At 43.8% G+C, this 21103-nt stretch overlaps 1 protein-coding gene across 2 annotated transcripts in view; it reads left to right on the forward strand.

Annotated features, from left to right (window-relative positions):
* Positions 1–21103, forward strand: part of LOC122617347 (MOXD1 homolog 2) — a 106208-nt gene that overhangs the window by 37753 nt on the left and 47352 nt on the right. The window contains exon 2 of one of the 2 annotated variants that reach the window (XM_043793180.1): positions 9318–10131. In XM_043793180.1, the coding sequence (XP_043649115.1) occupies positions 9610–10131 (522 nt within the window). In that variant the 5' untranslated portion in view covers positions 9318–9609. Of the gene's footprint in view, positions 1–9199; positions 10132–21103 lie in introns of those variants that run through there. The other variant, XM_043793181.1, reaches the window with a different exon arrangement.

Here is a 21103-nt window from a genome sequence, read left to right on the forward strand (position 1 = left end):
AAGCCAGCTGGAATAGCTGACCCACAAGGCTATGTTAGGGGACAAGGTCAGAGCGGGGGAGGGGTCGAAAAGTCCTGCCAAGTTTTGCAAATGTCGAGACCGCCATGGAGGTTAAACGCATATGATGACATTAGATCGGACAAGTTATTACGAGCGGGGGAAATTCAATACGAAGCCCCTTAACCGTTGAGATAACAGCGCATGGCTAAGGGAGATATATTAAGATAACAGTAAATTTTAGATAGGATTCAGGAGAACATTAATTCGTATTCTTAAAAAAAGCTTAGAAGCCCTAAAGTCGCCCCAGATTAGAGTTCAGCTCCCCTCCAATTATATTTTCCAGCAGCGTTCAAGCACCTCCCTAATTTAATCCAATGCCACAATTGTTTTTATTATTTGCCAACCCTTTCAACAAGTGACTTGCTTTTCCATCATCAAGCTGAACTCACCCAGGGGACCAACTCCCATCTCCCATCTCCCAGATGTTGTCATATTGGTTAAGCCAACTGAGCTGTTATCCAACAAAAGCCACAGTTTTCAAGCTACATTTGCTCCATTCGAGCCCTCTTCCCTGCTGAGCATGACATTGAAGAAAGCGCTGAGGGGCCTTGGAGGGATGGATGAGTGGGTGGTTTGAAGGATGCTTGATGGCGTCTCAGCTTGTGGCAGGGACAATTAAAACGGTAACCGAAGCTGTAATCGTACAGAATGTTTACACTCAAATGGCTGCTTTGTGCACATTCTCCCCCGGAATCCCCACCCTGGGAACCTCAAGCCATTTCAAAGGGAAATATCAGGCATTGTCATCCACTTGAGTGGCGTAGCTCTTGGAAAATTAATAATTTATTTGTTTTGTCATTCAACATTGTAAATAATGCAAGAGATTTTCAATAATCTTCTTTGTTAATATTGAAATTAATTTGTTTACAGTTGTGCTACTTAATTAAACAAAACGGGAGCACGCACCACACGCATTTCCCGGCCCCAAAAATCCCCATACCCGATTGTTGGTTTACCGCAAGCTCATAAATAACAGCAGGAAGAAGCCAGAGCAGCCGGAGCAAATGGGATAGTGTCGTGCATTTTAAAGCCTTGAAGAGGATTTTGTCCTCTTCAGTTATGCAATAAATTTATCAGCGATACAGGTGGCTGGCTCCCTACTTCTCTCCACTTCCTCCCTAGTGGTCTGCACTGATTTTGTCTCGCCACAAATGAAATATTTATGCCACTTGTCGTATTCCTCCGATTATTGCATTCGGATAATTAATACCCCGACACATTTAAATAATCATAAAAATATATGTTTCTGTTGAGGCCGAAGCAAATTTGTAATAGCAAGAAAGTTATAAGCGCTCGCCGTAACAAATTAAGTGAGAAACATCAAATTGTGTTCCACTTCTGCCCACACGTCGTCACACGCTCCTCCCCGTGGATTCTTCTGAAACGCATTTTCCTAGTATGTCCGAAACACATTTATCTATTCATCTAGCATACAGATAGGCCCATTAAAGATCTCGTGGGGAACAAAAAATTAGAACGATTTAGCGGCGATAAGGCCGCCGTGCCGCCTGTCATCATTTATTTTGTCAGTCTAAAAACAAATTGAAAACTTATGGCTGCAAACAAGATGCGCGCCCGAAATGTAGATACAAATGAGATGGAATCTGAGAGATACCTGGCCCCAATCGCATCGAACATTCAATGCCCTTTTGGTTGACGAAACCCGAAATTCGAAACTTTGCTCTAGGATTTAAGTTTATAGGCTCTAGCCGTGTTTTTCTTGTCTTTGAATACTAAACAGTTTATTTTTAAAACTTTTATTTTTAAATTCTGGAATGTCAATTTCGATAGTAGTAGTAGTAGTTTTTTTTAACCTGAAAATTCAATTTATGTTTATACTAAAATGCCAATGACTTAAATCTACAAAAGATCAAAGGAATATTGTTCAATTAACGAATCAATTTGAATACATACATATGTATATTGAAATGTATTCCCATTCCCTACAATCCCCTCAAAACTACCTACGAAATTAAATATGAAGTCTATATTTCACTTGTCTTCCCTTCCATTTTGAGCTCTGAAAGAGCAATCACATCTTGGACACAAGGTTTCCTTTCCTTAATCCATTTCCTTGTGCCATAATTCCATTTTTCACGATGATAACACGGACCAAACAAAAGTCTCTTCGCCCAAGCAAAGTGTGTTCCCAGGCATCTATTGTCGGAAGACGGTCCTTTATGCCAGTGGGTCCATTCTTTCATTCTTCTTGACGAGCAGGTCGAGCCTTTCAGCCCGGTTAACAAAGTCATCAGGCTGGTCGGAGAGGCCCCTTTGGCAGGGTATCACAGAGATGTGGCTGGATATCCGAGGTAACGAAAGCGCAGGCAACGCCTCCCCGCCGTCTCTTAATGATGTGTGCTGCTGCAGAGTCTCTCTTCTTTCTTCTTTTTTCCGGTTTTTGCTTTAGTCATCATTGTCGTCTGCACCTACACACACGCACACTCAAGTCATTAAGTGTTAATTTAATGGCCAGGAGATCTTTGTCACAGATAACAAAATGCATGCAAGAGACTTCAGTTCTGTTCGGTATGGCCGAGTTGGGTTGGATTCTGTTCGGCTAGGGAGTTCTCTGTTTTTGAGGTCCTATCAGCAAGTTGGCATCTCTTACAAGTTTTGTGGAAAAAACATTTTCTGTGCGCAGCAGGTGATATATGTGTGTGTCTGCTTATGGAAACAACAAGCGGCCAATACGAATACGAATACCAAGTCCAATAGTGATGCCTCACAGCCCTCCTGGTCATATGATATTTGTGTTGTCGGTTTGTTAACGCTGACAGACAATTAAGTGTTTGCTTTATGTTTATTGGAATGGACTTTGGTGGGGACTCTGGAGCTGCGAGCTTCGTACCTCCTTAGCAAAATTGATTGATGGCGCTGGCTTAAAGAGTTGTCTCAGGTTACCTGCCATTAAATATTTGCTACTTGGTGCAATAAGAGGTCCAAAACTAACAGCCTACAAGATGCGGATTCCGGAATCTGGATCTGCTCTGGCTAGATGACGTAACGGAACGGAAACTTTTTAATTAAAATTCGAAAAATTAATTAAATATTTTCTGTGACGTCGTTGAAAACAACAAGAAGAAGACCAAGTAAGGGAGTACGACGGCGTTGACGATGACGACTTTGAGATTAAATTTCCTACCTTCATACCTACCGAAAATGCAAAAGGCAGCCCCAGACACATGGGTCCGCGAGGGGGGTGATGGGAAGGAGGGAAAAGGGAGAGCGTTGAAAAGTTTCACTCTGCCAAAATAAAAAACAAGCAGAAAAGCAAAAGAATTTCCCAGGCAGGAGGCAGCAAAAACGGCAACAATATCAAGTGCAAAATGAGAAAATTCACTTGCCTGGTTCAAAAAACACAGCTACGAGATGTTATGGGAGTAGCGGGGAGTAGTTGTAACGGGGTCCCGACTTATAGCGATAGACAGAAACAAAAGAAAGTTACCGGCCTGGGAATAGAAAAGAAACGTTCGGCTCGGAGTGCTGCAGAAAAGTGAACGGAGTTTCGCAATTGCAGAATGAGTAAGAGCTAAGAGAAGAGGCAAATTGTATGATGCGCAGCTGATAAGCCAAAAAGATGACACACAGCCAGCAGAAGTAGCTGGAAGTAGCAAGAGTGGGGCCTGGAAAGGCGCCTGGCAGCTTTCTCCAACTATTTGTGTATCCATTGCAAGTTAACAACACAAATAGACCCTGAGTAAACCGAGTTGGATTCTGCAATCCAACTCGAGCAATTTGCTCAGCATAATCCTGGATACTAAATCGCGACGCCAAAGTTCAAACACCTACCAGGATCGTCAAAATTATCCGTCCAGACCTTTCCAAACCCATCCAATCAATCATCCATAGAAGAGCTATATTTGGAGATAGAACCCCTCTCATGACGTATTAGAACATGCCCTTTGGTAAGATGGATATCCCCCGGCGCAGATACTTTTGAATTCCGATACTTTGATTTAAAGTTGGAATTTTTCCGACTTTTGTTTGCTTTTCGTTAGAGCCAACTCAAAAGATAACCAGAGCTTGTCAACTTGTGTCAGTGTGTGGTTTTTATATATCCCTGCGTTTAATCCAATTGCACCCAAGTATAACTTTTTATAACTATGCCGACAAGCCAATTATGCCAGAGTAAATAGCCATCTCCACCCAGCACCAGTTGAAAATTTTAAAAACTTAAACAACGCTGACATATTTCCCCAGATGCCTTCAAACTTCCATGCCAAAGTGGTGAAAAGACCGAGTTCGGGAGGAGCTATACAAAAATGTTATGTCAACGCAGCTCTGAGGCCGACAGCCCTCTTTTTCTCCTTTCCCCGCTTTGATGACAAGAAAACCTTTTTTCATTTCGTGTTTAATGAAAAATGTCAAATAAAAGTGCCCAAAACAGAGAACGTCAGCAAAGTGCAAAAAGCTTTGTGCAATAGTTTGCAGGTGAAACGAGGCAGGAGGTGCAGAATGCCAATAAAAAGCACACGGGCATGGCGGGGACTCAACTCTTTTCGGCACACTAATTACTATTTATTCGAAACGAAAATTGCTAACGAGCAAAAGATATTACCAGGGCCATAATAATCAACAGGCAGCAGGGCGCTGAGCATGGCCAACCAGACATCCAATAGAAGAAATTATTATTTTTTACGATTATTTAAATTACGCTGGAGCTGGAGCTGAAAAAGCCAAGGCAGAAACTGCTGGAATGTCGGTGCAATTTACAAAAGGCAGAGGCACTTTGCAGCTCCATAGCTGCCTTCACTAATAGTTTTCATCAGTAGTCTGGCACACTCACAGTGGGCTAAGTCTCGGATCAGCCCTCCTCAAAGGCCTCTGTCCGAATAAACCTTAATTAGAAGCTTCTCATTTCGAACCACTGTACCAGTGGTGGTAGCAAGGCAAAAGAAGCCTGCAGCTTTTAGTGCAATTGGCTGCCAGCTTGTTTAATGATCATTAAATACGAAGACGACACACGATGGACACAGAAGCCTTGGGTCAGAGGCGCAGTTTTGATTCAAACCGCTCTTGACCAGGCCTTAATATTATAAATGAGAACAGGTAGTTCCTCCTCCTCCTCCTCCTCCCTCCCGTTGCGAAAAACTCCGCTCAACTTAAGTCGAGCTCGGCCCAGACTTGTTTTTTCTACCGCCTCTGTTGCCCGGGGCCAAGTGCTTTGGACTCACTCTAATTAGTCAATTTTTTTACTCAATTAAATCTGCAAGGCGGCGAGCGGAGGAAGTGGGCCCGATGGGCAGAAGGGTAGATGGGCTGATGGGCCTGACGTCGGCAGAAGAGCCACTCGGGTAAGCAAATGATGTGCAGTAATTAGTGGAGTCCCAGTGCATCTGTATAAACGTGCATACCCACATAATTCCAGTTTGACTTGTCTCAGAAAACCTGGCTCCGTTGACGATAAATAATAATTTTTTCCCCACCGCAGTGTCGGCACTGGCAATTTTCGCTGGCAGGCTGCAAGGATGACAGGTGCAGTGACAACCACACATGTACATGAACGCCGATACACGTTCTCACAGATACAGACGCAGATGCACTCTCATGAATACCCAGATACCAGATACTCGGCTGCAAGTACAACAACTTACATGTCATACAAGTTGCCTCGTACATTTATAATCAAGCTGCGGCAACCGCAGAACTCTGGAATCGACAACAACCACGAGAACGCACGGCATGGCTCCTGTTGTTATTGATGTTGCAGTTATTGTAGTTGTTGCTGCCACATGATGGAGCATCTTGGACGATGACGAAGGCCCAGTAGCATACCGTGTACATGCCGCTTGTATCTGCTAAATGAAAACATACATGGGGATTCCGGGCCATGAACTAAGCAAAGAAATTGCCACAAAATGCACACTGGGATGCGATTAGAAGGTATCGAAATGCGCCAAAAATTACAAATAACTAATGGTGGTGAGTGAGCATTCCAATTGGAATGAGATATTAAAATGTGAAAGCATGCTATTACCCCCGAATGTGGAAGGTGAAAGGAACGGCAGTTCGCACAAATCAGAACCCATCGTTATTAATGATGTGGGAAATAAAGAGGGCAGGAATGGCCTGTGATTGCGCCAATGAGTTAGCTAAATATTGTAATTAGAATGGAATCAATTAAGAGAAAGGAATACCTCAGATTGACGGCAGCCGTAAAAACAATTTGTACGGCACCGAATTTCCAAGTGGGATGACCTTGATGACCGTAAGCATCGACAGGTTAGAACAATAGATCGGCTTACCTTTATGTTGGATACTGAAATGGTATTTGCTGCAAGCTGCAGACCATTGCTTATAATAGTTTAAGTTCTCTTGAGCGATCAGTGCAAAGCTGATGTTGTTCTGTTGGATTTAGAATCAATCTTCAAGGGAACGAAAAGTGATGGTTCTATTCAATAGCATTAGATAGCTAATTTTCCAACTCAGGGTTGGATTCAATGTGAGGTTGGTCTATTGCAACCACCCTAGGACGCCCTGAGACCTCTTTCATTAGGTCTTGCCCCACTGTGGCCATGGCAAAACATCCTCATCAATGTCGTTGTCCGTCTGCCGGAGAACAGAAGCAGCCACAGACCAGATCTGGGGCCACAGCCTCCACTCCTGTAGAACTACCCGCTCCCTCTACAAATCGTGCAATGATGAAACCCATTGGACAAAGTCTTTGACTTGTATTCATTTTTTCCAGCTTTTCTTTCGCTCTTTCTCCCATCCGTTCTTTCCGCTTCTGTTAGCTCTTTTTTCTGTGTCGCGCGGCGCTTGGGAAGGCTTTTATATGCCTCATTCAGTTGCATATTTTTGCCCTCTCGTCAGATGGAAATGGAGGTGGGCTTGAGAATAGAGGGGACGACCGGGAGCCGGCTCTGTCCGTTTTGTCTGGGTTTTTGTGTAAAAGCGACTAATGTGTCTACGGAAGCCATTTCGTGCCTTTTAGAACCAGTTGCCGGAGCAATCTTTGAGTTTGTGCTGGTGTTTGTTTTGCTTTCGGCGTAGTTAATTCGCCAAGTAATAATATTATACGAGCGGCCGGGCGAAGTACTTGTGCTTATAAATGTCGTCTGGAGATGGTGGAATCTCCAGGCGGAAATGATCGATACTCTGGCCAGGAGGAGCTCACGATGCCATCGCTGGCTCTGCCGAGGACCACTTGTACTTATGAATGTCGTCTTGGTCTTGGGCAACATGCTGTGTAGCCTGGCAGAAGGAGGAACCTGCCGGACCTGCCTCCCTCCAGGCTAAATTGGCTTGAATTTTACGGCAGCAGCAGCGACGGCCAGAGCAACAATCATGATGATGAGGACGATTGGCCTTGCCCGGGCTCGGCCTGTATTTAAGAGACATCATTCATCTGACCGCCCCATCAACGACAGTCGAAGTCTGCAGACTGCAAACTCTGCCTGGCAATGACGACCACGATGATGATAATGATGAAGACAGCAATAATAATAACAAACAGCGAGAGCTACAGCAAAAACAGGGGAACCCTGTTGCCCTATGTTGTACACAGTACAAGTCCGCATAATTATAATCAACGTCATTTAACGTTGCCGGCCGTCACTCAGCGGCATCGAGAAGATGAAGCAAGAGAGCCCCATCAAGCTCAATGTTGTGTATCTTTCGGATACATATTTGATAACAGCGGTGGAGCGGAGGGCTTTTTGGGAAGGAAGTGAAACATAAAAGTCACCTATAAATATACCATAGAATTCTGCTAGAACATTCCGGCTGTATCTTTGAGATACATTTGTCGAATAGCAGGAACTTCCTAATATTACTTTTATTGGGCAACATTAGGAAGAGATTTTTATGGCGGGAATATCTTGCTAAGATATTCAATTTTCCCAAGGGCATATCACAAAAGATAATCAAAACGGTATAACTATCTGGCGAGTGAGTAAGGGCATTTCATATTCGGAATGGGGGAAAAGCGTTCTCGTCCTTAAAATTCTTCCCTGTTTAGGTCTTTATCATCTGTTTGTCGGCCTGGCGTTTGTTGACCTTTGTCAACTTTGAACACGCGACTAAGCACTTGGAATTAGCGCAAATACATTTTAGTATCCACGCAATACGTACTCACACAGCTGCGGAGGTGTCTATGAGTCGTGTCGAGCCAGCGGAAGTTGGCTATTTATAACAAATTACCAACCATTTGACATTTACCCAAAACGCCGACGTCAAATTAAAGATTTGTGTAAGAGAGTGCTTGCTGAACAGGGGCGACTGCGAGAGCACTTTTGGCGTGTAATCAAATGTAACCGCACACCAAATATGCGCAGACAGCTGCGATGGCAACGGAAGAGGGCCTCAAGAGTAGGACAACTGGTGGTATTCGGATGGTCTCGACGTCGGCAATGCGCTTGCGGTTCGCCTGGCTAAGTCGCGGCGATTTAATACAATAAATCCCATCCTCGGCCTAGTCTGGCCTCGCCCCACATGGCTTCATAGCCAACTGAGGCCGGACTGACGGCCGGACAGAATTACGGACAAACGGACAGCTATTTGACTCGGGTTCAGTTCTGGGCGACCTTCTTCATTAAAATTATGACAAGCTGTAATTATCTTCGATTTGCTTTGACCCAGCCATCACGCAGTAATTGCGTGCGAGGTAGAGGGAGAGGGGAAAGCCGGAATTAGTCATTCTAATACACAAAAGATAGAGGCATTTGACTGACTTGGTGCGGTTAAGTAACGAAGGTAAATATTTTGATGCGATTGAAAACTGATTTCCACAGTATCTTTCATTCATTTAACGTTTTAAATAAGTTTGGGATATTATATTTGCCATCTTCTTGTTAATGGGATTTCAGTTCTTACATCTCAGTCTTTAAAAAGTTATCCCCCCGTCGAATTTAATTTTTCCGCTTACTAGAGTACTCTGAGCAAGTTCAATTTCCGACGTACATTGCTGTGAAAACTGCGTGACCAAGCTAATTAACGCTTCAAGGAAAATGTTGACGAACTCCCGACAACAGCAGAAACAACAATGGCGGCAAAAATTAACCGTCAACTTTGTTGTGATGTGTGGATAGATGGATGGATGTATGAATGTCTGCGCGGCTTGAGTAAACGAGTATCTGAGTAGATGGGCATGTGTATCCCATAGATACCGGTTCATAATTTATGTAATTATATGCGTTTAAACATTGCAGCACGAAAGAAGACCGAGGGCAGGAATCGAGTTCTTTCAACCATTATAGCCGACAACATATTATAGCAATTATATAACATTTTTTCTGTTTCCTTCCAACTTTCAGGTGGCTTCCGCACGATCAGGCAGAGCTTAAGCTTTGTTCATCCGCGGCTTTGTTCATGTGACAAGCGAAAATAATGAGCACAAATCGGAAGCAGGAAGCAGCAACGAAAGTAAAACTGCTTAAGTAAATACTCGTAACTGTGATAAGACCAAAGAAAGCACAGCGGATCACAAGTTGCGTAATTACGAGCCATCGTCCAGTGATTTTGCGCGCAATAAATGTCAACGTGGCAACAAGGAAAGTAATCACAACTATTTGCTAAACCCAAGCACCCAGCAAACCATCTCACAAAATGGCTCACCCAAGGAAGGCAGTTGCGCCACCAGCAACACTTAAACTTGCCCCACCAGCACAAACAGCACAAAGCCCGGCAACAACATTACTGCGCAGCAGAAGAGCCTCAAGTTCAAGGCGGTCATCGTTAATCAGATGTTTTATATCCTGCCACACGTTCAGCTTGTTTCTGCTGCTCCTCCTTTTGGCCAGCGGAGTCCGGGCTGCCAGCAAGCTGGCCACTCGGAGCAACAAAACATCGGGCCTATCGGCAGCATCGGTAGTGGGAGTCGGAGCCGGAACTGGAACAGCGGCAACTTCGGCAGCGGCGGCGGCAGCGTCAGGAACACCCATTTGGGATCATGCCATCGATTTGAATGAGGATTTTCGTATACTATGGCAAATCATTAATCAGGATATAACATTTGAAATACAGGCACGTACCCTGGGCTACGTCGGGTTCGGATTCTCGCCCGATGGCAATCTGGCTGGTGCCGATATGGCCATCGGCTGGGTGGACAAGGGTCAAACCTATTTTCAGGTAAGTGAAGCGCAAAATAAAAACCCAGCACAAAGAAAGTTTTTGATGGTGGGGTTTTGGGCTGAATACGCCTAGATGGGGGCTCTGCGGGCCTAACGATTTTTCATTCCCCGCAGAACGTTTTCATTTTTCCAATGCGTGTGGACAGAAATTAAGGGCAGTCCAGCCCGGCCAACTAAATGAAAAGTTGTCGCCGTAATATCATCCAATTTATTCTCACAAAGCCTCCTTCCCAGGGCAAACATTTTGCGCTGCCTCTGCGTTGATAAATATGTTGTATGAAAAGTACACAAGAAAAACATTTTGCCACTTAACTTGGATTGTAATTAATTTGTGGCAAAAACAAACAGTCCCACAAAAAAGGTGCGCGAAATGTATATATGTACATGTAGACGGCTTTGCCGGCTGCTTGAATAATGACAAGCTCATTTGTGGCGTTGGACAGAAAAGTTTTTGTTGGCACTACATCCGCGCCTCCATGGATAATGGAATAGTTTTTAGTTTTGCAGTTGTTACTTGATTATATCACTTAATCTAGTCGCTCGGGAGTTATTGTCAGATATTTATTGCCGAGTTATGTCACTTCCCTGGGACGTGCTTAAGGAAATCGAGGTCGCCAACTGATTCGTCATTTTCAATCACGGAATTATACGAAAGGTATGGCATCTAGTTAATTTTGGCTATGTCCCTTTTTTAGGGCAGTCATGGTCACCTTCTGGTTCTGTTTGAACTTCATTCCGATAGTCCAAGATTGTAGAAACTGGTAGGGCTGATCAACTTTTAAGCCCGGGAGCCAATAAAAGGCAAATTGTTCGTTTTCATTTCTAAGACTTGTAGGAGACGACGTCATATGGCCAAGGTAATGGGCTACAAGAAAGTGGTAGCACCTTTAGGAATTGAAGTGGGTGACCCTCCAGGAAGAGTAATAGGAGTCGTCACTGCAAAGTGTCTAATGAAATGCGAGTATTGCGTGCTGTGGTTGCGTAGCTCTTCGTTTTGGTTTTCGTTTTTTCTTCTGTTCTTTTTTTTCACTCCTGTCCTGACAGGATATGCGTGGGGCAGGTGTGGGCGGTGGGTGGTAGGCCAATTGTACGGCTGACACAAACAGAGAAAGCTTTTTTCCTTCCTCGTTGTTGCTGTGTGATTTAATGATTTTCGAGACAGCCAGTGAAAATGTCACCCACACACATAGTGATTGTTATTGTTGTTGAATGTTAAATACCCACCAGATACATTAATATGTCTGTCTACCGCCCACGACCTGACCCGCCCCCTGCTCGGTCTGCATGTGTGACGGTGTTAATTTCACATCTTGACGTGTCGTTGGTAATTGCGAGTTGCTTCAAACTATACATACAATATCCTATAATGGGACTCGTGACTGTCACATCACCACCCCGGTTTTTGTGGGTTAGGTGATGTCGAGCTTTGCTTTGACTTTTTTATGGGCGTCGATTTGTGGAGAGGTTAAAATGTTAATTAGAGCTGAAATAGATATGCCGATTTAATATATAATATTAATTAAATGCCACAGGTGCACGAGTGTCGGTGGGTGGGGAAAGATACAGCGGCAAAGCCAAGTTAAGGGACCACGTCTAGTTTGCGCTTGCCTCGCTCTCAGTGTTTTTGTCATGTTTATCACCCTTAAGTTCTTAATTGCAATTGTCTGTTGACCGGCCAGCTAATTGAAACAAATTATGCAATTATGCATATTTCCGATATGAAAATATTTATGGCAATCAGAACGGCTTCGTCGCCCACTAATTGTCTAATTTTTGGAATACTATTGTCGCCAGGAGGGGTATGAAATATGAATAGGCCAGTACATTTTTATGTGGCTGGCATTTATGGAATTTTCATTTAAAATTCAACACACATCGAGGGGGTGAGAGCAGAACATTGACCATAAAATACTTGCGTCTAGAATTTGTTCAATTGACTTAAAGCAGAGTCAGAGGGAATGGAATCCGGAGCCTCAGGCCTACGGCCGACTCGACATCGAGAGTCTCTCTGTCAAGAGTTTTTATCTTAAGTGTCAGCCCAAGGGCAAATATATAAGCATAAGCTTAAGTATTTTGGGCGGGAAGAGCCCTGATGGGGGATAAACGATGGAGCAGGCACTGACATAGTTCTCATTAGATTGAACAATGTGTGGGAATTTTCGCATTCAATTTGGGTTTCTTTGGCTCGGTTTTTTGGGCAACTGCCATGTGCCTCGGCCTGGCATACTTAAAATGTGTTTTGCTGGCATGGTAATAACTTCTGGCATTATTAAGATTATTTTGCGAGCCTGACAAAAGCTCACATTTTGGTTTTTGAAAGGCTTGTGGGAAATTTTTACAGCCAATTGAGAGATTTCAACATTGAAAATTAAAAACTGTTGGGAAATATCTAAACAGGCAAAAAATATCGAAATTGAAATGAATTTTACAGATTAGCACGCATCTAACTGGCAAGTCTTACCAACCGCTTACACACAGCTTCATTGGGATATCACTGAAGTGGGACAAATATTTGATAAGTTTCCATCATCAGGTTCTCGAATTTCACCCAGAACTATCATCATTTATTGGCCAGTTGACTAGCATCTGAAGTCGACACTCCCACAGCGCCGACGACAACAATAACAGTAACTCTGTAAGTCCGTTCTCGGAGTTCCCCTGCGAAAAGAAACTTTGCCCACTTTCACCCGCAGATTAGAAGACGTAGAAGTCGACCAAGTTGACCAAGTCACGCAAAGTCAAGTCAAGCCGAGTCAACTCTACTGAATTCAAGACGGGGACAGGCACTAAATGGCCTCAGCGAAACCGCTTTAAAAGCTGACATAATCAACAAGCCAAGAAGTGGATCTGAAGATAGGGATGCGGATGGGGTCCCGGCCTATTAGTCGCCCATTATTTTGTAGATACTTTTGCGATAAGCCCTTTGCCGTTGCCGCTGCTCCGAAAAAGCGGCGATGATGATGATGATGCCACACCTAAAGAGAAATACTAATTTCGTGTAATTTATTTTCAACTTTTATTACACGCGCCCCGAGGAGCGGGAGTCTTATCAAAATTTTAATTAATACGCATCTGAAAAAAGTTTTGTGAAAATGGTTTCAACGCCGAGCTGTCGCCGCTGCCGGCTGGCCAAGGTCGAAAGGGCCCCAAGCCAAAAGCTTCTTCTGACGTTAATTAGTGCCATCCGAAGTGGCTGGCGACTTTGTTGCATTCGCTGGCGGTAGTGAACTACAGCAAACAAGCCACAACAAGCCATTAGCTGTTTAGAGCAGCCAACAAAAACCAAGAAGCGATTAGTATCTTAAAAGTACTTAAAAGGTCGTTACCCTGGCCACATCTAAATGCACGGCGAAACAAAACAAAAAATCGGGAATGATGCGAACTTGGCCAGCGACTAATTATTTAATTTCAAGTTTTAAGCGTGCCTCAAGACTGTCAGTCACTCTGAATGTAGCTTACCCCCACGGGCACCCCACCCCGATCCACAGTCTCGTAGAGACCCATCCCATTAAGCGCAGAGATAACAGATCCATTATAGGAGAATTACGAGTGCGCAACATCAGCGGAGCGCCATCAACATCACAGTCGTCGTCATCTTTTGCTAATGACCATCGATGCGATGTCGATGTCGATGTTTTGTGCTTGTGCTTGTGGCCATCGCAGTACATCACTCAACCCGAAGGTTGCCTAAGAATTGACAGCGGCGACGGGGGGGGGCTTGCTCTTGGTATTCAACATATCTGGTCGGTGTCCATCTGTTTATCTCATTTTCAAGTGGTTACGCTGCACAAAAATAAGGCGAACCGGTGCCGAAGCTTCATTACAAACTCATTAAAGTTGCTCGAAATGAAACAACAGTTTTGGCAACCTATTTACCCCATGCGTGCGCACTTTTTCCCCCAGATTTATTTGTATCTTGGAGTTACATTCCATTACCATCGACTTTAGCATTAGCATTAGCATTAGCATTAGCGTGATGTTCTATTTGGTCGTACTGTGCCGTTAATTATCGGCGGATGATTAATTATGGCATTTCGGTCCAGTTCGGGCATCGCAAGATCTGCGGCTTGTTTGGGGTCCGGTTGGGAAAACTCCCCAGCTCTCCCTTTTGATTGGCATATGAGTAATGAGCTTTTTGTTTTGCGTTTTTCCCACTTTTCGTATTTTTCGTTTTTTGGTGCCATGACATGCGAACATCTTGGAGTGTTTTAAGTAATTTTTCTGCTTGTACAATTTGTGTGTAAAATTGCTTTCTCCCCGATCATACCACAAATTCTAACTGCTGCCCACACACACTCGTCATCGGTTCGTAGATACTTCTATCCAAGAGCTTGCATGTCATCACTTTAGAGTTCAGATACGGAGTTCTGGGTTTCGTTCTCAGCTTTTGTTACTCGCTTATTGTATTTGTTTGATTGGTCCGCTGGTGCTTTCACTACGTTCTCACAGCTGTGGCTTAGTGGCGTGCTCAGCGCTTAGAATTCAATTAGTTTTATAGACATTATCCAATTTGTTCCTCTTCCATTTGGATTCATGGTTCTGGGAGTGTTGGGTGCGTGTTCCGCGGGAGTGTGAGCTCGGTATCTATAACTGAAGCGATTCGCGTGCTGAGCTCAATGGCTATAGTGGATCACACTCTCTATTGTTCCTTAAAGCACTATTTGTAGTGGAGACACGCACACTCACAAAACGCCTACGCACCCGTCACTTCTTCATAAATCATAAATTCATGCTGGCAAATTATATGGATGAGAAACCCCTCTGGTTCTAGTTTTGGTTCTCCTCCAGCCAGTTCTCTGCTCGCACCGAGCCAAATAAATAATAGTTAAATTTGTTTCTATTGTTGCTTTCCAGACGCATAAATATTTTTTTATTTAATTTTGTGATTTTTACCCTCGACATTGCCATAGGCTCTTTTATTGAGTGTGGGTGTGTGGAGCAAATTGCTTCAATTGTTATGCGGAGTTGAGGGGATTTGTAATATGTGTAAAAAAAACTTCAATAGGATAGGAATTAACCGTAAGTCTTACGATGATACATAAATTTTATCATTGCAAATTGCACCTATTAATACCTGGTTCGAAACTACTACTTGTGCAGTTCCTCTTCATCTTTTTGGTTGTAACTAGTAAGTCAGCATTGCAAAACGGAATTACGGTGATTATTGCCATTACATGACCATAACTCAAATCACCTGCTAATCAACTAATGAAATTCCATAACTTATTAATGTGCATCCCCAACTAATACACCAGCATTCCAGTCCCAATGGACCCAACACATTTCAATTGCCATATCATATGCATGGGAAACTTTCTCTGAATGTGCCGCAAAAGTACTTACCCCATCGAGGCGAATCGAATCCAATCGAGCCCAACCGAGTTGAGCGATGCAAAGTGCATAGATTTATACTAACTTTCGGCCAATATCAAAGTCATTACTCATCAGTTTCGGGCTTAAACACACTCTTATACACACACACAGGGCGAAGACACTGGCAAATCAATTAACTGCCAAATCAATTTACAATTTATGCATAAACTTTATAATCAATAGACTTAAGCGCACGATGACTCAGCCTCGATCTCAATCCCGAATCCTCTTCCATTCATCTTGTCAGTTTTAAAGCCAAAGCCGTAACAATTATGGAGGAGGGGCCCAGACTGAGGACTGGCAAATCCGTTAGGCCATAAAAGCCATAAATGCTCAATTACAGGAAGTAAATATGCACACTTGATTGCGGAATATTGCGTAGATGGCCAGGCCTTGGGTTCTGGCTTTTACTCAGTCTCCGGCTCAGACTGCAGCTTGAGCAGAGACTTGTCCTGGCCAAGTTGGTTGACTTTTAAAATTATCGCACATATCAAAACTGCACAAAGTGTCTGAGTTTGTGTGTGTGTGGCAGGGGGAAATTTAATTTCATTACTTTCATGTGACATAAACCGTTGTCGGATGGCCTAGCTGGATTTCGCCTAGGTCTGGTCAAAAGCCGCTGGTCGTGTTGTTTCGTCTTCCTGGACTTTATGGCTCCTCTAAGCATTTTGATAATCTATTGCGCATAACGCAAACCTCAAAAACCGCAAGACAGCCAGCCCAGACCCCAAGACACTCCTCATGACTGGATCCTGGTTACTGGGTACTGGGTACTGGGTACTGGAACCACACCTCCTCCATACCATCCCATCCGAGCTCAAGGCCCCATCTTCGGGGCTATTAGTGCGTCGTTGTCTTCGGCGGGACAATGCCAAGTGCGCATATTTGCTTTAGCGGCCGCATCTTCGACAACGGTCGCTTCTTGGCCAAGACAACGGATAATTGCAGAAAGTACCGTTGCCCATATGCGAAAGATTCTACTCTCCCATCCCCACACTCTCCACACTCCCCACACTCCCCCAATCGCCAACCCAGCCCAACCAGGCCAGGCCGCAATTTTCGTTGCGTTTGCAAGATATTTGCTGGTGTCTTAGCCGCTCAATTTATGAGCGTTGAAAAGGCTTAGAAATCGGAAAGTGGAGGGGTGCTCCGAGAGGGGCCCCTTGATTATGTTGATAATGTCGGCAGGAGAAAGGGGTTAAGAGGGGCCAACGTCAAACCAGTTCCAACCGGTTCCCAGGCAGCATCTTCTTCTGGACAGTCATATAAGCCTGTCCCGTTGCCAATGTCGTTGCTTGTACCTGTTGTTCGTGCTGCTGGCGTGCGTAAACCGCCGGAGTGCAGCCCAATATGGTCAACGCTCTTTTAACCATGTTTACACGTTAAGTGTGTTTGTATGTTAAGCATTTCGCCTCTTTCTCAGACTTTTCGCTTCCCAGACCTTACCGACATTCCCAATTGTATTTGCAGTTGTCGCCGCTGTTTTTGAGTGTCTTGCTAATCACTTTTTGATTGTCAGAGGTATCAGAAATCACACCCGGCCCAAAGATGTTTGCTCCGCATACTCGGCCTGACCAATTTGTGGCCAACGTGGTGATTAGTTCTGTACAAGGTTATCTTGAACTGGATAACCTTTTTAGCCTTGACTATTTTTATTTTTATTTTCTGTTTTGATTGTATTGCCTGGTTGTTGTATTTGACACCTGCACACTTTTCATGGTAACGGGACTCCAGATGCCACCAAGCTAAAAGGAGTTGCGTGAAAGCATATGTATGTAAAATGTGTGTATTTTTTCGAAAGGCCCCAAAGCTGGGAGTTAAGTGGCGTTGCAATTGGTAAATGGCAAGCGGACAGCAAAAATATCAAGAGAGAACGCTATAGTCGAGTTCCCCGACTACCTGATACCAGTTACTGAGCTAGTGGAAAGTGCGAAGGAGAAATTTCAGCACTGACAGTTTTTGGCGGTTTGTGGGCGTGGAAAAATGATTTTTGGAAAATCGAGAGAAATTTACAAGACTAACAAAAATATGAAAAAATATCAAAACATTTTTTAAAAGTGTCAAAAGTGTGGGCGTGGCAAAAAGTTGTTGCCGAATCTCTACTTTCTAGCTTTTAAAGTTACAGAGAACTCGACATTCATACGGACAGACGGACGAACGAATCTAGTATACTCTTTTACTCTACGAGTGACTGGTATAAAAAGGAAACTAAACGAAATCCCATATCGTGCATATCCCTCCACCTAGCAACATCGCTCTCTTTCCTCTTTGCGGCGGCAATATTTATATTCATCATTAATTAAGCGCTAAACAGACGCCCGCTGCGAGGAGTTTCTGGGGGATTTTCATAGGGAAATGGTGGGGATCCGAAAAGCGCTCAGCATGACGTCATATTCAAGAATTGGTAAGGGAAGTCGTCATATATGCATTTATGCAGCGAGGCGAGAGGCGAAATGTGAGTGCTGAATACTGAGAAAAATCGTAGCAAAGTTTGGTATTTTGGAGTAAGTTCAAAACATCTTAGAATTTTCTGTAGTAAAAAATTCAATTAAAATTCCTGATGTACTGGCCGGTTTATTAAGTGAGAACGTAACTAATCTAATTGATTATATTTAATAAAACCAATTAAATAATACCAATATTATTGACAGGTCTCAGACATTCGGCCTATGAACAAGAAGTTGCCCTAGATCTTATAATATAAACATATTCCGCGACAAATTTAAAAGATAGATTTGCGATCCACCGAGGATCGTTAAAATAGGTGACCTTTTTTCTTAGTGCACATATTAAAAACTGCATGGAATTGATTTGGAATAGAAGCAACCGCCGCAGCCCATCAAGGAGATGAGGAGAACGATTATGATGGTGATGCTGCCGGATTGTGGATGCTGTGAGGATGGTGATGACTTCTGCCCGGGCAGCGTGTTAATTAAAAGCCACTGGACGCTGGAGAGAGCAGGAGGGACGATTAGAGGCGACGGGGAGTGAGTGCAACAACCTTGGCACTTCCTGGGTACTTAGTCAACGCTTCGGTCTCTCGATTATGGCTGCAGCACTGTGGTGGGGAACACACACACTCTGTCCATTTATATATAAATATGTACTCCTGAATGTTTATGCGTAGGCAGCATCAATATACATATACGCTGCCCATAAGTCCCCTTTCATGCCCAGTAGCTGGAGACAGGGCGATTTGAGAATGAGAACTGCGGACTGAAACTGGAACTGAAACTGGAACTGGGCATTAGCGTCCGCTGACTAATGATGAAATGCGTGGCATTCGCTGAGCTGGGTTGGGTACGGGTCTCATTTATGTAGAAAAGGATTAAGGCCATAAACCAAATGGCTGACGTTGGAGCTTAGCATGAAAAATGATTGCCGGGCCAGTCATCAGTCGGTAGTTTTTTTAAAGGCCCAGCCCCTAAGGTAGGTGTTAAAGTGCCACAGATTGTGGCCTCCGTCTCGGACTCCCCTGATCTCGACCAGCAGAGACAAGTGCAATGGTGGAGCCATAAGCCGGGATTGGAAGCGGGATTGGGACCGGGCGGCCAAAGCCTTTGAGTTATTTGCATAAGTATTTCTGATGTACGTCGATGATGGAATTTCAGTGGCTCGATTAAGGCGGTGTAAATATGTCCAAGCATTCGTGTTATTCAGTATGGAAAATAATTCTTGCCAGGCGATTGAAATCGTTTGGGCTAACATCTTTGGCTAATACTCGTACATTCGTCTACTTGTCTCAGCGAAATGCCCCTAAAGAAAAGTTTTTATTTTTCAACTTTCTGTCAAAGTTTTGCGGTCCCCGGAACGAGCTTCAAGTCAAACAAAGCTTGACCACATCGAGCCAGACAATGGTACCCAAAGGCGCACTTAAGGCGGTCAAAATTCACACAAATCAAACTTGGCCCAGTACGGTCAGAAGACGACCGTTGGTCTTTTATTAAAAAACCGTAACTAATGATGCCTAAATTCGCAATAAAAATGAAAAACCAAAGGCACAATATGGTCCATTAGACGGCTTTGTTGCTGTTTTTGCCGAGCTATTAGAGGTTCGTCCCTCGCAATTTGAAACAATTTTAATAATACAAAATAATACTGCGCAGAGAAGCCAGAAAGGCAAACATCGTGGCTAGAAAAGCGGGTGGGCACCAGCTTATTGTGACAAATTTTAAGTAATTTCATTTTTATTTCACCAACAGCTTCAGCTTTTTATATTGTTCAAAGGCCCAAAGCAAAGAAAGAAGAAAACATAAAAACACAAAATCAGCCCAAAGAAAATATGGCAGGACCAAATGAAGAACTCAAAGCAGCTTTTCACTTTATATAAATTTCCCTTTCGCCGGATCCCAGCCTGCTTCCGTCTCATTAAAGTCGTAGTGAGGGAAAAACACAACATTCGTAGCCTCCCGAATTCCCAGAATATTTATTTACACCTTCACCGAAGTAGAAACGCTCCCTTCTTCGACACTTCCCGCTCTTGTTTGTTTTTCATGTGTCTAAAAGGCAGACAAAGCCAAAGCCAAAGTCAAAGCCAAAGCCCAATCCAAATCCGAAAGCCACATGGCCCAAGGCGCGTGAAAGCCGACAAAACGGAAAATACTTCAATCAATGTAAAAATTGGACAAAAACGGTAGAATATATAGGAGAGGTTGGTGGGACTGAAACTGCGTGCAGTTAGGGAGGTTGCTGGGTGGTTGGCACCAGAAAGTGGAAAAATAATCAGAGAAGTTAAATCTGTGGGCGCCATATGCCCAGCGCCAGGTCGACAAACCGACAGACAACCCGATGGCGAGGGAATCAGACAGAGACACACCCAGGCACATAAACAATGAAATGGCTGCTTAAATATATCTTCCTGTTGTATATGCTTACCCTGTAGAGCAAAAAAGGGTAATCCCCAGGGCATGACAGTTGGAAGAAAGATTTGCGCATGAACAAATTCATGATTGTTATTATGATTCTTTCAAAATTCCAATGCTAAGAAGTGAGCACCCATTAATTTATCTAACATTCAATAGTAAACCATGAAATGCATTAACTGAATTGTGTATAAAAGGCAATTCAATGAGTGTCTTTGCTTCGGTTACTACCAGCCTTCATATAAAAATTCGACTTGGTTTGTTGAAACTGGAGTTTCGCCGCCCTCATAGCAATTGTACTGAGCTTTTGAAGGCTCCTTGAAAACCTATTGGAGCTATAAATCCTTTGTGTTTTCAATTTTTATTTTATTGCTCTCCGCAGACAAGTGTGTGTGTGCGTGCCTCACCCAAAGTGTGTGTTCGTGTATGCGTGAATTTGAGTCCGTGTGGCAAGGTGAGCACCAAAACACCGAAGCGAACTCTGCCATTTTTCGGGGGAGTGACTCAGTGAAAAGAACAGAGCCAAAAATTACAGCACGCTTTCAGGAACAAGGCGCAAATGCACAAAGTAGTCGAATTTAAACAGTTACAGCTCAAACACGGCCCCTGGGGTTGGCCACTTCCATTTGGGGTTACTCTTGCTCTTGAGTCGGGGGGTTGAACACAATACTTCCGCGTTCAAGGCAATTTAGTTAATCTAGCAATGAGTTGGCCCGATGGGGCAGGTAGAGCAAG

This window comes from Drosophila teissieri, chromosome 3L (assembly GCF_016746235.2).
Source record: "Drosophila teissieri strain GT53w chromosome 3L, Prin_Dtei_1.1, whole genome shotgun sequence".
Lineage (NCBI taxonomy): Eukaryota > Metazoa > Arthropoda > Insecta > Diptera > Drosophilidae > Drosophila > Drosophila teissieri.